Source organism: Protopterus annectens, chromosome 1.part1 (assembly GCF_019279795.1).
Source record: "Protopterus annectens isolate FY-2018-M chromosome 1.part1, PAN1.0, whole genome shotgun sequence".
Classification (NCBI taxonomy): Eukaryota; Metazoa; Chordata; order Ceratodontiformes; family Protopteridae; genus Protopterus; species Protopterus annectens.
The window spans coordinates 1131317035-1131334757 of record NC_056726.1 but is presented as its reverse complement, the minus strand read 5'-3'; the positions used below and the strand labels follow the sequence as shown (position 1 = coordinate 1131334757).

Here is a 17723-nt window from a genome sequence, read left to right as displayed (position 1 = left end):
AGAGATAGTTGTACATATCTACCATAGTAATAGGGCAATACTGAAACTCATAACTTGCTTGTTGTGTTATCACAAGGCATAGATATTATTAAGCTCTTTCCCTGTCATAAATTGCTAATATACTAAAAGACATGGCTTTATAATAACTGAAAACATGACATCTGAAATATAAATAATATCTAGGATACGATAAGGAAATCAACATATTAAATGCAAAGTAATTATAGTTCAAAGTTATTCACACATATATTTGCTAGGATGTAATATGTTTGAGGATCCTTATACTTATTACCATTAGTCATAAGCATTTCCTGCAAATGTATAAGCCTATACTAAACACTTGCTAACTGCATAAGAAAGTTATTTATAAAGATTTATTTATAAAAAAACTCCAGTATGTTGTTGTTGTTGTTGTTGTGTCTTTCGGCTTATCCTGGTTAGGGGTTGCCACAGCGGAACTCCAGTCCGCTAATGATTGGCAGTAGATTTTTATGTCCTGATTTGCCAGACTTGAAGCACAGCCTTCAATGAAGGCACGCCCATTCATGCATGCCTCCACAGAGAAGACGCTCTAGCTGAGAATCGAATGGGACAACGTCTTACTGTGAAGCGACAACACTACTGCAGCACCACCACCTTCACTAGAAATAATGGCAATAATTAACAGTTTACAAGAAAAAATAACATTTCTGTATATATCTGATTACAGAATATAGTCACTGTTATAAAAGGGAACCATGAATATGTTTGCAGACAGTGTAGCTCATAATTCTTGTAAAAGAAGCCTACTATGCTATATTAACAAATCAGAGACTTGACATTCACAATTAGGCTTGCATATACACATTAGTTGTAATGTAATCTGATCTGCATGCATAGAATGCATGATGTCATGAGCTAAGTAAGAAAGCTTCTCTTCTTAGACTTCAAACTGACATTTTCCCACCCAGCACACTACACAATACAGTTTGCTGATCTCACTTTAACTATCTGCTTATTTACAGTAACAAATGCAAAGTTTAACTGTCAGATACGTCCAAACAGTAAAATAATATTCAATGCCAATGAGAGAGAAAACAGTACTTTAACATTAAACTCTACAGGAAACATAACTTGTAACCATTTAAAAACCTTGTGCCATAAAACATACAAGAATATAACTGTCAGAGAGACCCAATTTATGTCAAAAGCCAGCAAACAGCTTTTTGTTCACACAGGTACCAATATATATTCTGAAACAATCAGAAGTTACTTTCTGATATAAAAATATCATTTCCTGTCACCTGTGTGTTACAAAGCAGTGTCCTTTTTATTATGTATCCTCTTTCCTTTACAGCCATTAATCTGTTTATTTTTCTTCCTTGTTATTTGTTGTGAATATCTTCCTTTCTTTTTTTTATTTCCTTCTAAACAAACTGGATCTTCAGATTGCTGAATACTTGCATCCAGAATTCCAAAGTTTGTCACTGGCATTGCCTGGTTTCATAGGGGTTGAATGATTTTTGCAGAAAATAGATCTATCTTTTCCTAAATCTGTTCTATTTGTTCTATGCCTAACTTGATTTCGTCCATCAGTCTAGTCTTTAATATATGAAACAACAGTTCTCCAAGCCATGCCAATTGCAAAAGTGCAATCATTATCATTAAGTCTAGATTTACTTCTAACAATGGTAAGCAATGGTAAGCAAATCCTCCAACTTTTGAGACAAGGAACACAGTTCACCAGTGTTATCTGCTGTTACCTTTAAATATGCATAACATTTATTACACTGTACAATATATTTGTGCATTAGCAAATCATTAATTGCATACTCATTTAAGGAATCAATATTCATCTCCGAATGAATAAAATGTTGCAAAGGAAAAGAATAATCAAAATTAGTAACTACAGAATTCAGAGAACTTAAATCAACTTCTAAGACAAAAAAAAAATCACACCATCAATATGCAACTAAATAATAAAGTACAGTAAGTTGTTCTGACCATACAAGTTCTACAAGCCAGACAAAAGTTGTTATTCCTTTACATCATTCACAGTCACACTTCTTTTTAACAATAAAAATAAATAAATCAAAAAAAAAAAAAAAAACAAGATAGGATTGTTTAGAAATATTCATGATTTTCCTTTCTGCAGTCTGTACAAATGTAAAGCTGCCCAGGCCCCTTGGGGTGGCTAGAGCTTGCCCGTCTAAAATATATCCCTTTCTAGCAACCAGCAGTGAAATTAAAGGTAAAACAAGAAAATATGACTCAAAGTAAATCAATATAAATCCTGTTAACAAGCAGTCCCTTCCTGCCTGCAAAAAGGGAAAAACAGTGATAACAAATACAATATAAATTCAAATAAAAGTTCTCTTACAGTTAACTCCACAGTAAATTATAAATCAAGACAGGATTGTTTGGATATGCCACCATCTTGGGACTAACAGCATAGAGGGATTATGAGCTACTATTCTGGTTCTGTATCTCCATCCTCCATAGCCACATTAGACTGCATACTATTCGCTTGCAGAGAAACACCAATCTCTCTATGAACCAATGTCTTCCAGTGCCCCTCTATCCACGGTAGCTGCCTTTCATACAAAGTATTTTTCACATAAACACATTTGCACATAATTTCCAAGAAAGGCTGTTGAATTTTCCAATTCCACACAGCTTTCTGTTTGGGCCTGATATTACTGCCACCAGTTTGAAGAATGTCAGAGACTTCCAGTAACTTGCATGCTTTGATTTTGCCAACTGGTATCTTTTTCATAGGTAGTCGGCCTAAGCAGTCTTGAAGCCATGGCCCTTACAGTTTATTCTTCCTCATTGTAAATGGTTATTCTGTTGTCAGCAAAGCAACAGTGCATAAATACATTTGTAAAAAGCAAATACTGGGCATAATAACTTAATGATAATTAAATGGAGTTTACTTAGTAATAAAAAAAGTACAAAGACAAAATAAAATATACATAAGGTGGCACACACATAAAATTTCTAAAGACAGGTAATTCGACCAGTAACCTCAGACACGAAGAATGGACCAACTCCGACAAAGGGAACCACAGGAACCACAGATATCATGATGTGACAATATTCTACTTTATTGAATGACAAGTTTACCTAGGTTTCATCTCTATTTTATAGACTTCTTCAGAACAAGTATTCCGATATGAACACAGTTCCTTATATACCCACCCACTTCAGTTAAAATATTCAATTAATTGATTAATTAAATAAATAACTATGGTGATTCAATTAAATATTTAAATAATCTCTCAGTTTTACATAAAAATACTAAAATGTTGTATTAAACTATTAAACTCCCTAAATACATAAAATATTCTATATTGTATAAAATATAAATCTATAATGCTATATAAAGCATATAATGCTGTCCAATTAAATCAATACATTATTTCATACATTTGATACCATTATATTTTATTAAATATAACTCAAAAATGTTAAAAGGTTTTAAGACAAACTTTAAATTCAACTTAGGTCCATCAAAAATCACCCCACAATATTTAGCCTTAATTGAGGTGTGCTATAAGGTGCTGTATTAAAACTTCCTTATAATGTTTCACTCTGAAATAATTGATTGTAAGGCACTACTTTACCAACACCTTAGCCTATAATGTTATTTAACTTCAAAATGGGAACTATACTAATACTCTCATTTATACCCAGGAAGTGTTGGCATTCAGCCTTAATTGCCACTTAATTTCACAAATATCTAAATGCACGTCAAAAATACCACCTTGGTTGTCCTTTTTGATTTGCTGGATAACACAAAACTTAAATTCGTGTCCTGAATGTTGCCCAATATGTCTAGCTAAAGCATTGGTACTTTTCATATGCCTAATATCCAAAACATGTTCACTAATTCTTTCTCATATACTTCTACATGTTTTCCCTATATAAAATATGGAACATTGACCACATTTTGCTAAATAAACTTCATTTTTATTGTAACAATCGAAGTGTCCTCTGATCTTAATGGGCACTTCCGTTATAACAATTTTACTTCCAGTAGTTAAAATGTACCTGCATGAACTACATATGCCACATTTAAAATTACCCTTTTGTCAACTTGTACCAATACTATTATACAGAGTGTCCATCTCCAATAAATCTTTAAAGGTTTTGTCTTTTCTAAACACATTTTTGGGGGGCATCCCTATTTTACTACAAACATTATTGTCCATTTTTAACTGTCCCCAGTTTTTCCGTATAATGTTTACAATGTATTCTGTATCATAATTGTATGTTGTTATAAAATATAATTGCTCTTTTGTTTTCTATCTCTTCTTATACTATTTAATTGCAAAATGTTTCCCATATTCCCTTCCATGTTCGTTTTTAATATAGCCTCATAAATACCACTTGTCCTTTTGTGAATAACTTCATCTTTAATAGATTCACACAACGCAACAGGGTACCTCCTTCTAACAAAATTTTCATTATAAACTCTAACTCTTCCTTAAATTCCTGATGTTCTTTTACCATTCTGGCAGCTCTGACCATTTGGCCTTTTAATATTGCTTTTTTCTGGTGACTAGAATGCCAGCTCTGGTAATTTAAATAGGAATTTGAAAAGGTGGCCTTCCTGTAAATTCCAGATGATAAACTGCTTCTTTCATTGTCAACCTTTAATTTAACATCCAAATAAGATAGTTCCACATAACTAAATTACTGGGTAAATTTAAGAAACTCTGCAGTGTTGTTAATGTATTGTACAAATGCTTTCAAATTTTTAAGACTTCCTTCCCATATTATAGAAATATCGTCCAAAAAGTGAGTATATTGTTGAATAAACTTATTATATCTGCTGGTAAAAACATATTCCTGTTCCCAAAAAGACATTACATAATTAGCATATATGAGGGCGCAAGCAGCCCTCATTGCTACTCCAGTAATCTGCTTGTAAAAATGGCCTTCAAAAAAATGAAATTATTTTTTAAAACAATTTCCATAAGTGTCATTAATACATTTATGTGATCCTGTTCATAGATGCCAGTTTTTACTAATTGACTTTCCAGCCACTCCAATCCTGTTTCATTAGGAATGACTGAAAATAAATTACAAACATCTATGGTAAGAAGAATGGTGTGTTTTTTAATGTTAACTCCATTTAACTTATATAAAAAAATGCCAAGAATCTTTTGTTATATATTCAAATTGTTTCAGCCCTCTTTGCAAGTGATGGTGAAGGTATTTGCTAATAAAACATGTTTTTCTTCTTTTGCCATCAACAATGGGTCTAAATTTAATATTGTTTAAACCTTTATGTAATTTAGGTATACCAAATATTTTACTAATCATGGGTTAATCATTTTTCAAAAATTATAATCTATTGCATTTATTTGCCCTTGAAATAATAAATCGTCTATCAATAAATCTATTTTTGAATAAGCCACATGAATTTAATTTATAGTACTTTCTTCATAGGTGTCTTCTGCCAGCATATTAAACATGTAATCTATATAATCATTCTTATCCATAATTATCATACCATTGCCTTTATCTGGCTTCATAAACCATATTTCCCTGTCATTTATAAGTTTCTCTAATAGCTTTTCTTCCTCTTTAATTAAATTACTAATACCATCATTGTAATTAAAACTTTTTTCCTTTTTGTTTTTCTTCCTCATATGTTCCCTTATGTCTAACTCACATGCTCTCTCAAATAACACTACTAAATTGTTAACAGGAGGATTAAATTTACTTGGTTTTCTCAAGGCACTCACATTTTGACCACCATCTTCAGAAAACCACATTTTAATGTTTATTTTACGTGTTAACATTTTTAGATCTATTAGTGTTTCCGTTAACTTACCTCTCCTACCCGGAATAAATGTAAATTCCTTTGACAGTAATTCAGCATGCTCTACCCCAAAATTTTTGCTAGAATAATTATATACTTTGTAATCCCCGTACATATTAGGAATTATAACAGGGTCACTTAATGCTGAAGAGCAATTTGCTCCTTGTATAACATCTATGAGCTCAAAAATATTACCAAATTCAGCATCATCGCTAATATTAATAAAGTCACCAATGCTATTGTCCATGCTTGTCTCTTCACGCACCTGGTGCAAATAATTAGGAACCAGCATTTCGGCTCCATTTGAGTTAACATTTTCCATTTCACTAATGTCAGAAGGCAAAAGTTCGTAATGCTGAACAGTTTTGTTATCTCTTACACTCTGCATCTTAGTCACCTTTGGGCTTAATCCAAAAGAACCTGATGAATCCAAAACACTACAATCCGAACATTAAAAAGTGTCAGAAATTGCATAAACACTTACTTGTAGCAGCGGGTCAGTCAAATTTTCTATCTCCATCCTGTTTGGTGATTGTTGTGAAATTTTTGCTTGTAATTCCACTTCTTTGGCCGCGCTCCTTGTTGGACAAATAACTTGTCCTCCCTTCTCGAAGACTGCCCGTTCTGCCCACAATTGCACAGCCTCTCGGATCGCCTGGGCCCTCCTTCTAAAGGGTGTTCATCCTGTTGAAAATTGTAGTTATAGCCACTATGTTGTGTTGTCATTTCCTGCCCAGTTGGCTCCTCCTCATTGGCAGTTGCTCTTCAATTACCATGGTTACCCCTTCATAGTGGATACACCCTTTTGTTACAATATCCATCCGTGTCCCTTGAAATTTTATGCAATTTCCTCTGAAATATAGTGTTGCAACTACTATCAATACTGCTTAACATATTCCTATAATTGGTTTGATAATGCCCAAAATTTAAGTCACTTAAAATAATGTCATTCTCTTGTTCCAATTCACTCATTTGCCGGGCTATCACCTGGTCATTATGTTTAATCATGATTTTCATTAGTTCCATACCTGTCCGATCAAATAACTGGTGCACTTCTAACATTTCTTCATTTCCTTCTATACCATTTGGATAACTCCATAATCACAAGCCTCGTGGCACCAGCCGTAATTCTATATTTCTGAGCAAATAACCATTTTCCATTTGGAGTTTTTTCATTCCATACAGCTTTTTTTCAAATTCCTTTAAATGTTCAGTTAAAGTCATGTTAGCTTTAACAGCCATATCTGTTTTACTATTAGAGTCTTGTTGAAAATTGAAATTATTGGTCTTCCATTGTCCTTTATCAAATTCCACCACAGTATTGGAATCGTTGCTACTCGCAGACCTACCCCCATTTTGCACTCGTATTCCAGCATTCGCCTTGTTGAGACCAGATCCAGGGGTATTGGCATTAGGAGTGGGTTGAGTTAAAGGAATACCCAAACTGCCAAAAATGTTAGTACCTGCAGACTGCTGTTGATCTACTAGCGATTTTATCTGCGCTGTGTGCTCAGACAGCTGCTGGTTAATTTTAGTGAGTAGTTCCATAATGTCAGAGCTAGACTCAACATTTTCCATGTCAGAAATAAACAACAGACTTCTAAAGACAGGAAATTCAACCAGTAACCTCAGACACGAAGAATGGACCAACTCCGCCAAAGGGAACCACAGGAACCACAGATATCACAATGTGACAATATTCCACTTTACTGAACGACAAGTTTACCTAAGTTTCGTCTCTATTTTACAGACTTCTTCAGAACAAGTATTCCGATATGAACACAGTTCCTTATATACCCACCCACTTCAGTTAAAACATTCAATTAATTGATTAATTAAATAAATAACTATGGAGATTCAATTAAATATTTAACACACATAAAATTAAAGTGTAGTAAACATAGACAGAATGCATATCACAGCAAGTTCACACTTACTAATATTACTTGATCTTTTATTAAATTGCAATTATATAGCCAAAATCAATTTTGTGACTTTCTTGTTATTATGGGGACTGGTCATAAATCAGCTATCCCCACACCCATCACAACAGTCAGAGGTTGTCTCAACACCTTCACGTGTTTCTTCTTCAATTAAATCCCAAATAGGTCTGAAAGAGATTCGGTGACCCCTACAGTGCATACTGTTTCAGCCTTGTCTGCTATGTTTGAAGAAGGTGCCATCCTACCTGAGAACTAGGCCCTTCCTCTCTCCATTTAAACAAACAGAAGTGTTTCCTAAGTGAGATGTACACTGCAAATCAACATACCAAATCAATGTGCTAGAGGAGAAGAAAATAAAAACGTAAAGGAATGCATTTTGTTTCATTCAGCCAGCAAATTAATTTCACAAGCAGTCACTTTTAGCCTGGCATAACCTCCGGCTTTACGACATATACTAAGTCTGAGTAGGCCATTTCTCAAAATATTTACTTTTCTTTGAAGTATGGTGATCTCAGAATTGCTATATATAAACATAGGGGGGACTTCTGGGCCTGCCACCCTGAAAAAACAAGTTTAAAGGAAGAGTGCTGTTTGAAATCTGCTTTTTCTGAAATTTTTTTTCAGTGTGATGGCACTCACTGTCATGAGTGCCAACATTTCACTAGATAGCCATTTGAATATCTTAAATTAAAACATTTTGTTAACAATGAGTACATTTCATCATTGAAGAAAGTCAATTAAATAACTACCTGTAATCCAGTTTCAAAAACAAAAAGTCAAACTTTGTCTTTTCTTTGGGTGCCTCCCCTAGAAGAAAAATAACTTTCATTGGTTATGAATTAACTAGAGTGATGAAAGTCTCTTCATTCAATCATTTATGAAATTGTCAGCAGGCAACTAAATGGCAACAAAACTTTTCAGCATTTCAACCAGTCTCTGTTGGTGTACCCCAAGGGTCAGTACTCGGCCCCTTCTATTTAATATTTTCATAAATAAACTTCCTACCACTATAACACTTGCCACACTCGTACAATATGCCAAAGATTTAGCCCTGTCTCTTCTGCCCCATCCATAACAATATTATACAAAATCACTTAAAAATCTTTCACTGACATTGAAATGTGGCTAAAAAATTATAACTTGTTGCTTAATGCCAAAAAATTATGCTATTTACGCCAAATAACACCGTAAGCAGGAACACACATTTCATATTATCTCTAGTAATAACACAAACATAGAAACCATAAGCCAAGCTAAACTACTCAGAGTCATAATAGATGGCAGCCTCAGATTTGATCATCACATACTTCATTCCATCAAGAAAACTGTCCAAAACCTCAACTCCCTCTATAAGGTCAAACAGTACCTGACAGATTAAGCAAGTATTACCTTAGCAGAAACATACTTCCTTCCTTCTTTGTTATTATCTTCCTCTATTCCTCCAAATATTAACACTATAAAGCTAAACAACCCTCCTGCTACTACAAAACAGCTACATTTCCAACCAGCCTTATAAAACACACCACTGCTACTCATTAAAACAATTAGACTGGCTTGAACTCCCAAACCAGTTGACATACTCACAAGTAATCTTTGCCCACAACCTACGGTGCTCTCCAGACAACTGCTCAGCATTATAAATTACTCTCGTGTACTATTCGCCCATTAGAGACCTTCACTCTAGCAATAAACTTTTATTACGTATCAGTAAGACATTCGACACTGCTGGGGGACTCTCTCTACTCTCATTATGTGTCAAAACTCTGGAATGAAATCCCCACACGATTTAAACAGGTAGAAAACGTAAACTAGTTTGAAAACTTTCATTAAACAACACCTATGCTGTGTTCTTCCTGCTTACCTGGCTAGCTTTACTCAGATTACTTTTTTCCAACTCTTATAGCCACTTGGTTTCCCAGTCTTTTGGTACCTTATCGCTCCTCCTCATATGGCATTTATTTCCTAAACTCTTACTTTTACTTCTTCTCACACACCCCACTACTAACTACAATTCCTTCACTGTTCATTTATCTTCCTGGTCATTTCCATAACCTCTCCTTTCATACCTCTCTTATTACTTTTTAAGCTGCATTCTACGTGTGTGTCTGAAAATTATTACTAAACTCAAAAAACACCCAAGTTTGATCTTTTCCCTGCAGCGATAATGCTATAAATACATTAACTTTTATTGTAGGTTATTTCTCTATTCGATAATTAGACAATGTATGTTATTTTCTCTCTTGGTTTTGTGTTAAAGTGCTATGTTCATGTAAGAAATACTTTAAAATCATGTAAATAAGCTCATGCATGTATGTTTTTACCCTGCAGTTATAAATGTACATAATGTGTAACTTAAATGTGAAGCTTTTCTGCCTGGGCCTCTGCTAAAAATGGGGTTTGCCCAGTCAGACGTTTCCTTGTCAACAAAGGCAAATAAATACATAAATTCATAATTTAAACCAACTTCGAATAAAAATGAATGACTACTGCCATGGCTTATGTAGAAGATAACATCAATCTGCATGCTGACATTTTTGACCTGTTATTCACAAATCTTTAACAAATAAAATGTGCTCCCTACTGAAATGTCACCACTCGAAATGCTGAGTACAAATATGCTAAAAAAAAGACTGAAAACCTGGAGAAGAGTAAATATGAAAAATCCCTCTTCTCAATTAAAATTATTTTTGCAGGGAGTAAGCCCCTACACCCCACATTTTGGGAAGCAAGACCCCCACACCCCGAACTGATATGTACCAATTATGAGAAACTGCCATCTTGGGCTAAGTATATGTAAGTCTATTTTTTCAGCCATTCAGTCTCTGCATATAAGCCTTGAGATGAATTGACATAAAGGTTAAATTGTTTACCTCGCAGTCGTATGGTACAGTGTTTGATTGTCGTAGTGGGAAGCATAGCTAGGCCTTAAACAGACCCCCGGGGATATAATTACCTATACGTCTATAGCTTTGTTTGCTTATAGGGCAATCTCCAATCCTGCCTTAATGGAAATGCTGCACATCTGCAAATTAAATGGCTCGAGTCACTTGTTCTAGGATCTCAACCTAGCTTGTAACATTAACAGATCACACTGGAGAGACAAATATCTATTATCATGGAACTTATAAACAAAGACATTGGTAACCTTAAAACACTGGACCCCACCCAGTTTGGGTTCATGAAGGTCCGATCTTGTCTCCTGAACCTGATTGACTTCTTCGAATCAGTCTCCAGAGCTGTGGACGAGGGTAAGGCAGTCCACATAGCCTATCTGGACCTTGCCAAGGCCTTTGACACAATCCCCCACTCTGGAATCATAGATAAACTTACTAAGCTGGGCATTAATCCCTACGTCACTTGATGGGTTGCCAACTGGCTTACTGACAGAACCCACACTGTAAAAGTAGCTGACTCCTAATCCAGCTCCAGACAAGTGACAAGTGGAGTACCTCAGGGTTCAGTCCTGGGACCTCTCTTGTTTGACATCTACTTCTCTGAAGTGCAGGCCAACACTAAGGGACTCTGGCTAACAAAGTTTGCAGATGACTGCAAACTGGGAGCCATTATTGAATCCCCAAATGATGCTGATACTCTACAAAAGAGCCTTACAGAAACAAATGCTTGGTGCCAGAGCCATGGGCTCAAGCTCAATGCCAAGAATGTATAGTTATCCCCTTTGGGGAAAAAACATTTACCCATGAATTACGACATAGGTGGCAGTACACTAAACATCGAAAGTGTGATAAGAGACTTAGGGACACAGGTGGACAGTGGTCTCACCTTCAATAACCACATTGCCACAACAGTCAGAAAATCCTTCTGTGTGGCACACCTCATCACTAACAGCTTTTCATCCAGAAAAAAGGAGGTCATTGTCCCACTGTACTCATCCCTCATTAGACCCATTATAGAATACAATGCCCCATTTGTTATGTACCTCTCAAGACATCTGCAACAACTGGAAAGGCCGCAGAAATACCTCACTAAAGGAATCATAGGCCTAAAGCAGATGTCCTATGCTGACCGCCTTAAAAAACTCCACCTATACTCTGTCGCATATCATCTACTCTGAGGCGATCTCTGCTTAACATACAAGGCCATGTCAAACCCAGAGCTGTTGGATATGCTACACTTAAAGAAATCCCAATCCCTCAGAGCCACATGCTCCAGGGATCTAAACCTTGTCATCACAATAAACAAAACATTCTGGAGGTATAGGTTCCTGACCCAGAGACGCCCCAGACTCTGGAATAGACTGACCATAGATGTCAAGCAGAGCACCTCTTTGGCCCTCTTCAAAAGGAACCTTCATGACTGGATGAGAGAAAGGAAATTCACCTCAGGGATCATGTCAGTTTCCCTGCTAGACAGGGGTCCAGGGAAGTAAATGGTGTGAGAAGAAATAGCCAGGGAATTGTTATGGGTAGGCTTGTATAGGCCCTAGGGCCGATAGCCTAGTACCAACCTATGAACCTATGTCAGAGGGTCATGGGTTAATTCTAGGCTAGCTGCCAATGCAGTCCATGTTAACCATAACCAATTTCCTTTTCAAAGGTGATAATCAAACTCTGTACTTTTGGTCTGGGAGATAAACACCGTAATCATTATGCCAACCTTGAATCCCCATGCCAACCCCCAAACCTGTTGCAGTCAACACGTATTTCATCTCTAAGATTATTTTCATACTCTTTAATCTCACAAGTCTTTGTTTGCAATGATCAACTTCTATAAAACTTTTCATCATTTCTATGTATACATCTCAAACTGGTTTGCACCTAACAATCTCATAAGTCATTATCTTCACCCATCAGCTGTTAGGCAGGGAGCTTACTGTTCAAAAGAAGTAAACTGAAAATCCAGCAATAAGTCAGTAAACAGATCTCCCTTGTCTAATAAAAACATAAAAACTTTAAGTATCCTTTCTAAAAAATACAATGCTCTTCCATTCCCGTCATGCATATTTTAATTCCCTTAGTGTTAATGACTAAATTTTCATAGAAAACATTTTTAATAACATGTTTAATTAATACTATCCCTTTGTTTTGTAATAACTATCAATAGATGAAATGAGAATAAGTAACATATGAAAGGTATTGGTTACTATCAAAAAAACGAAACACACTTGTTCAAGTAATCACTTACTCGAAAAAAACATCGAAAAATACAAACATTGATCAAAACAACAAAAGCAGTAATGTCCTTAATTAACTCCTTAACTTTTGGAATAGAAGATGTTTTAATAACTGATTAAAATCAATAATAATTAACTGGCATCAGTTAAAATGACAAAAATTAGTAAAAGCCATTATTTATATAAAACTTACTATGGAAAACAGGTATTAATAGTGAATGACTCAAAGACAAAATTAAGATAGAGATAGTTGTACATATCTACCATAGTAATAGGGCAATACTGAAACTCATAACTTGCTTGTTGTGTTATCACAAGGCATAGATATTATTAAGCTCTTTCCCTGTCATAAATTGCTAATATACTAAAAGACATGGCTTTATAATAACTGAAAACATGACATCTGAAATATAAATAATATCTAGGATACGATAAGGAAATCAACATATTAAATGCAAAGTAATTATAGTTCAAAGTTATTCACACATATATTTGCTAGGATGTAATATGTTTGAGGATCCTTATACTTATTACCATTAGTCATAAGCATTTCCTGTAAATGTATAAGCCTATACTAAACACTTGCTAACTGCATAAGAAAGTTATTTATAAAGATTTATTTATAAAAAAACTCCAGTATGTTGTTGTTGTTGTTGTGTCTTTCGGCTTATCCTGGTTAGGGGTTGCCACAGCGGAACTCCTGTCCGCTAATGATTGGCAGTAGATATTTATGTCCTGATTTGCCAGACTTGAAGCACAACCTTCAACGAAGGCACGCCCATTCATGCATGCCTCCACACAGAAGACGCTCTAGCTGAGAATCGAATGGGACAACGTCTTACTGTGAAGCGACAACACTACTGCAGCACCACCACCTTCACTAGAAATAATGGCAATAATTAACAGTTTACAAGAAAAAATAACATTTCTGTATATATCTGATCACAGAATATAGTCACTGTTATAAAAGGGAACCATGAATATGTTTGCAGACAGTGTAGCTCATAATTCTTGTAAAAGAAGCCTACTATGCTATATTAACAAATCAGAGACTTGACGTTCACAATTAGGCTTGCATATACACATTAGTTATAATGTAATCTGATCTGCATGCATAGAATGCATGATGTCATGAGCTAAGTAAGAAAGCTTCTCTTCTTAGACTTCAAACTGACATTTTCCCACCCAGCACACTACACAATACAGTTTGCTGATCTCACTTTAACTATCTGCTTATTTACAGTAACAAATGCAAAGTTTAACTGTCAGATACGTCCAAACAGTAAAATAATATTCAATGCCAATGAGAGAGAAAACAGTACTTTAACATTAAACTCTACAGGAAACATAACTTGTAACCATTTAAAAACCTTGTGCCATAAAACATACAAGAATATAACTGTCAGAGAGACCCAATTTATGTCAAAAGCCAGCAAACAGCTTTTTGTTCACACAGGTACCAATATATATTCTGAAACAATCAGAAGTTACTTTCTGATATAAAAATATCATTTCCTGTCACCTGTGTGTTACAAAGCAGTGTCCTTTTATTATGTATCCTCTTTCCTTTACAGCCATTAATCTGTTTATTTTTCTTCCTTGTTATTTGTTTTGAATATCTTCCTTTCTTTTTTTTTATTTCCTTCTAAACAAACTGGATCTTCAGATTGCTGAATACCTGCATCCAGAATTCCAAAGTTTGTCACTGGCATTGCCTGGTTTCATAGGGGTTGAATGATTTTTGCAGAAAATAGATCTATCTTTTCCTAAATCTGTTCTATTTGTTCTATGCCTAACTTGATTTCGTCCATCAGTCCAGTCTTTAATATATGAAACAACAGTTCTCCAAGCCATGCCAATTGCAAAAGTGCAATCATTATCATTAAGTCTAGATTTACTTCTAACAATGGTAAGCAATGGTAAGCAAATCCTCCAACTTTTGAGACAAGGAACACAGTTCACCAGTGTTATCTGCTGTTACCTTTAAATATGCATAACATTTATTACACTGTACAATATATTTGTGCATTAGCAAATCATTAATTGCATACTCATTTAAGGAATCAATATTCATCTCCAAATGAATAAAATGTTGCAAAGGAAAAGAATAATCAAAATTAGTAACTACAGAATTCAGAGAACTTAAATCAACTTCTAAGACAAAAAAAAAAATCACACCATCAATATGCATCTAAATAATAAAGTACAGTAAGTTGTTCTGACCATACAAGTTCTACAAGCCAGACAAAAGTTGTTATTCCTTTACATCATTCACAGTCACACTTCTTTTTAACAATAAAGATAAATAAATCAAAAAAAAAAAAAAAAAAAAAAACAAGATAGGATTGTTTAGAAATATTCATGATTTTCCTTTCTGCAGTCTGTACAAATGTAAAGCTGCCCAGGCCCCTTGGGGTGGCTAGAGCTTGCCCGTCTAAAATATATCCCTTTCTAGCAACCAGCAGTGAAATTAAAGGTAAAACAAGAAAATATGACTCAAAGTAAATCAATATAAATCCTGTTAACAAGCAGTCCCTTCCTGCCTGCAAAAAGGGAAAAACAGTGATAACAAATACAATATAAATTCAAATAAAAGTTCTCTTACAGTTAACTCCACAGTAAATTATAAATCAAGACAGGATTGTTTGGATATGCCACCATCTTGGGACTAACAGCATAGAGGGATTATGAGCTACTATTCTGGTTCTGTATCTCCATCCTCCATAGCCACATTAGACTGCATACTATTCACTTGCAGAGAAACACCAATCTCTCTATGAACCAATGTCTTCCAGTGCCCCTCTATCCACGGTAGCTGCCTTTCATACAAAGTATTTTTCACATAAACACATTTGCACATAATTTCCAAGAAAGGCTGTTGAATTTTCCAATTCCACACAGCTTTCTGTTTGGGCCTGATATTACTGCCACCAGTTTGAAGAATGTCAGAGACTTCCAGTAACTTACATGCTTTGATTTTGCCAACTGGTATCTTTTTCATAGGTAGTCGGCCTAAGCAGTCTTGAAGCCATGGCCCTTACAGTTTATTCTTCCTCATTGTAAATGGTTATTCTGTTGTCAGCAAAGCAACAGTGCATAAATACATTTGTAAAAAGCAAATACTGGGCATAATAACTTAATGATAATTAAATGGAGTTTACTTAGTAATAAAAAAAGTACAAAGACAAAATAAAATATACATAAGGTGGCACACACATAAAATTTCTAAAGACAGGTAATTCGACCAGTAACCTCAGACACGAAGAATGGACCAACTCCGACAAAGGGAACCACAGGAACCACAGATATCATGATGTGACAATATTCTACTTTATTGAATGACAAGTTTACCTAGGTTTCATCTCTATTTTACAGACTTCTTCAGAACAGGTATTCCGATATGAACACAGTTCCTTATATACCCACCCACTTCAGTTAAAATATTCAATTAATTGATTAATTAAATAAATAACTATGGTGATTCAATTAAATATTTAAATAATCTCTCAGTTTTACATAAAAATACTAAAATGTTGTATTAAACTATTAAACTCCCTAAATACATAAAATATTCTATATTGTATAAAATATAAATCTATAATGCTATATAAAGCATATAATGCTGTCCAATTAAATCAATACATTATTTCATACATTTGATACCATTATATTTTATTAAATATAACTCAAAAATGTTAAAAGGTTTTAAGACAAACTTTAAATTCAACTTAGGTCCATCAAAAATCACCCCAGAATATTTAGCCTTAATTGAGGTGTGCTATAAGGTGCTGTATTAAAACTTCCTTATAATGTTTCACTCTGAAATAATTGATTGTAAGGCACTACTTTACCAACACCTTAGCCTAAAATGTTATTTAACTTCAAAATGGGAACTATACTAATACTCTCATTTATACCCAGGAAGTGTTGGCATTCAGCCTTAATTGCCACTTCATTTCACAAATATCTAAATGCACGTCAAAAATACCACCTTGGTTGTCCTTTTTGATTTGCTGGATAACACAAAACTTAAATTCGTGTCCTGAATGTTGCCCAATATGTCTAGCTAAAGCATTGGTACTTTTCATATGCCTAATATCCAAAGCATGTTCACTAATTCTTTCTCGTATACTTCTACATGTTTTCCCTATATAAAATATGGAACATTGACCACATTTTGCTAAATAAACTACATTTTTACTGTAACAATCGAAGTGTCCTCTGATCTTAATGGGCACTTCCGTTATAACAATTTTACTTCCAGTAGTTAAAATGTACCTGCATGAACTACATCTGCCACATTTAAAATTACCCTTTTGTCAACTTGTACCAATACTATTATACAGAGTGTCCATCTCCAATAAATCTTTAAAGGTTTTGTCTTTTCTAAACACATTTTTGGGGGGCATCCCTATTTTACTACAAACATTATTGTCCATTTTTAACTGTCCCCAGTTTTTCCGTATAATGTTTACAATGTATTCTGTATCATAATTGTATGTTGTTATAAAATATAATTGCTCTTTTGTTTTCTATCTCTTCTTATACTATTTAATTGCAAAATGTTTCCCATATTCCCTTCCATGTTCATTTTTAATATAGCCTCATAAATACCACTTGTCCTTTTGTGAATAACTTCATCTTTAATAGATTCACACAATGCAACAGGGTACCTCCTTCTAACAAAATTTTCGTTATAAACTCTAACTCTTCCTTAAATTCCTGATGTTCTTTTACCATTCTGGCAGCTCTGACCATTTGGCCTTTTAATATTGCTTTTTTCTGGTGACTAGAATGCCAGCTCTGGTAATTTAAATAGGAATTTGAAAAGGTAGCC

General features: G+C 34.6%; 1 protein-coding gene across 1 annotated transcript in view; it reads left to right on the top strand.

Moving 5' to 3' along the window:
• LOC122815703 (vomeronasal type-2 receptor 26-like) overlaps positions 1–17723 on the top strand; it is a 241340-nt gene that overhangs the window by 213950 nt on the left and 9667 nt on the right. The window contains exon 4 of the mRNA XM_044088434.1: positions 4999–5004. Coding sequence (XP_043944369.1) covers positions 4999–5004 — 6 coding nt within the window. The remainder of the gene's footprint in view (positions 1–4998; positions 5005–17723) is intronic.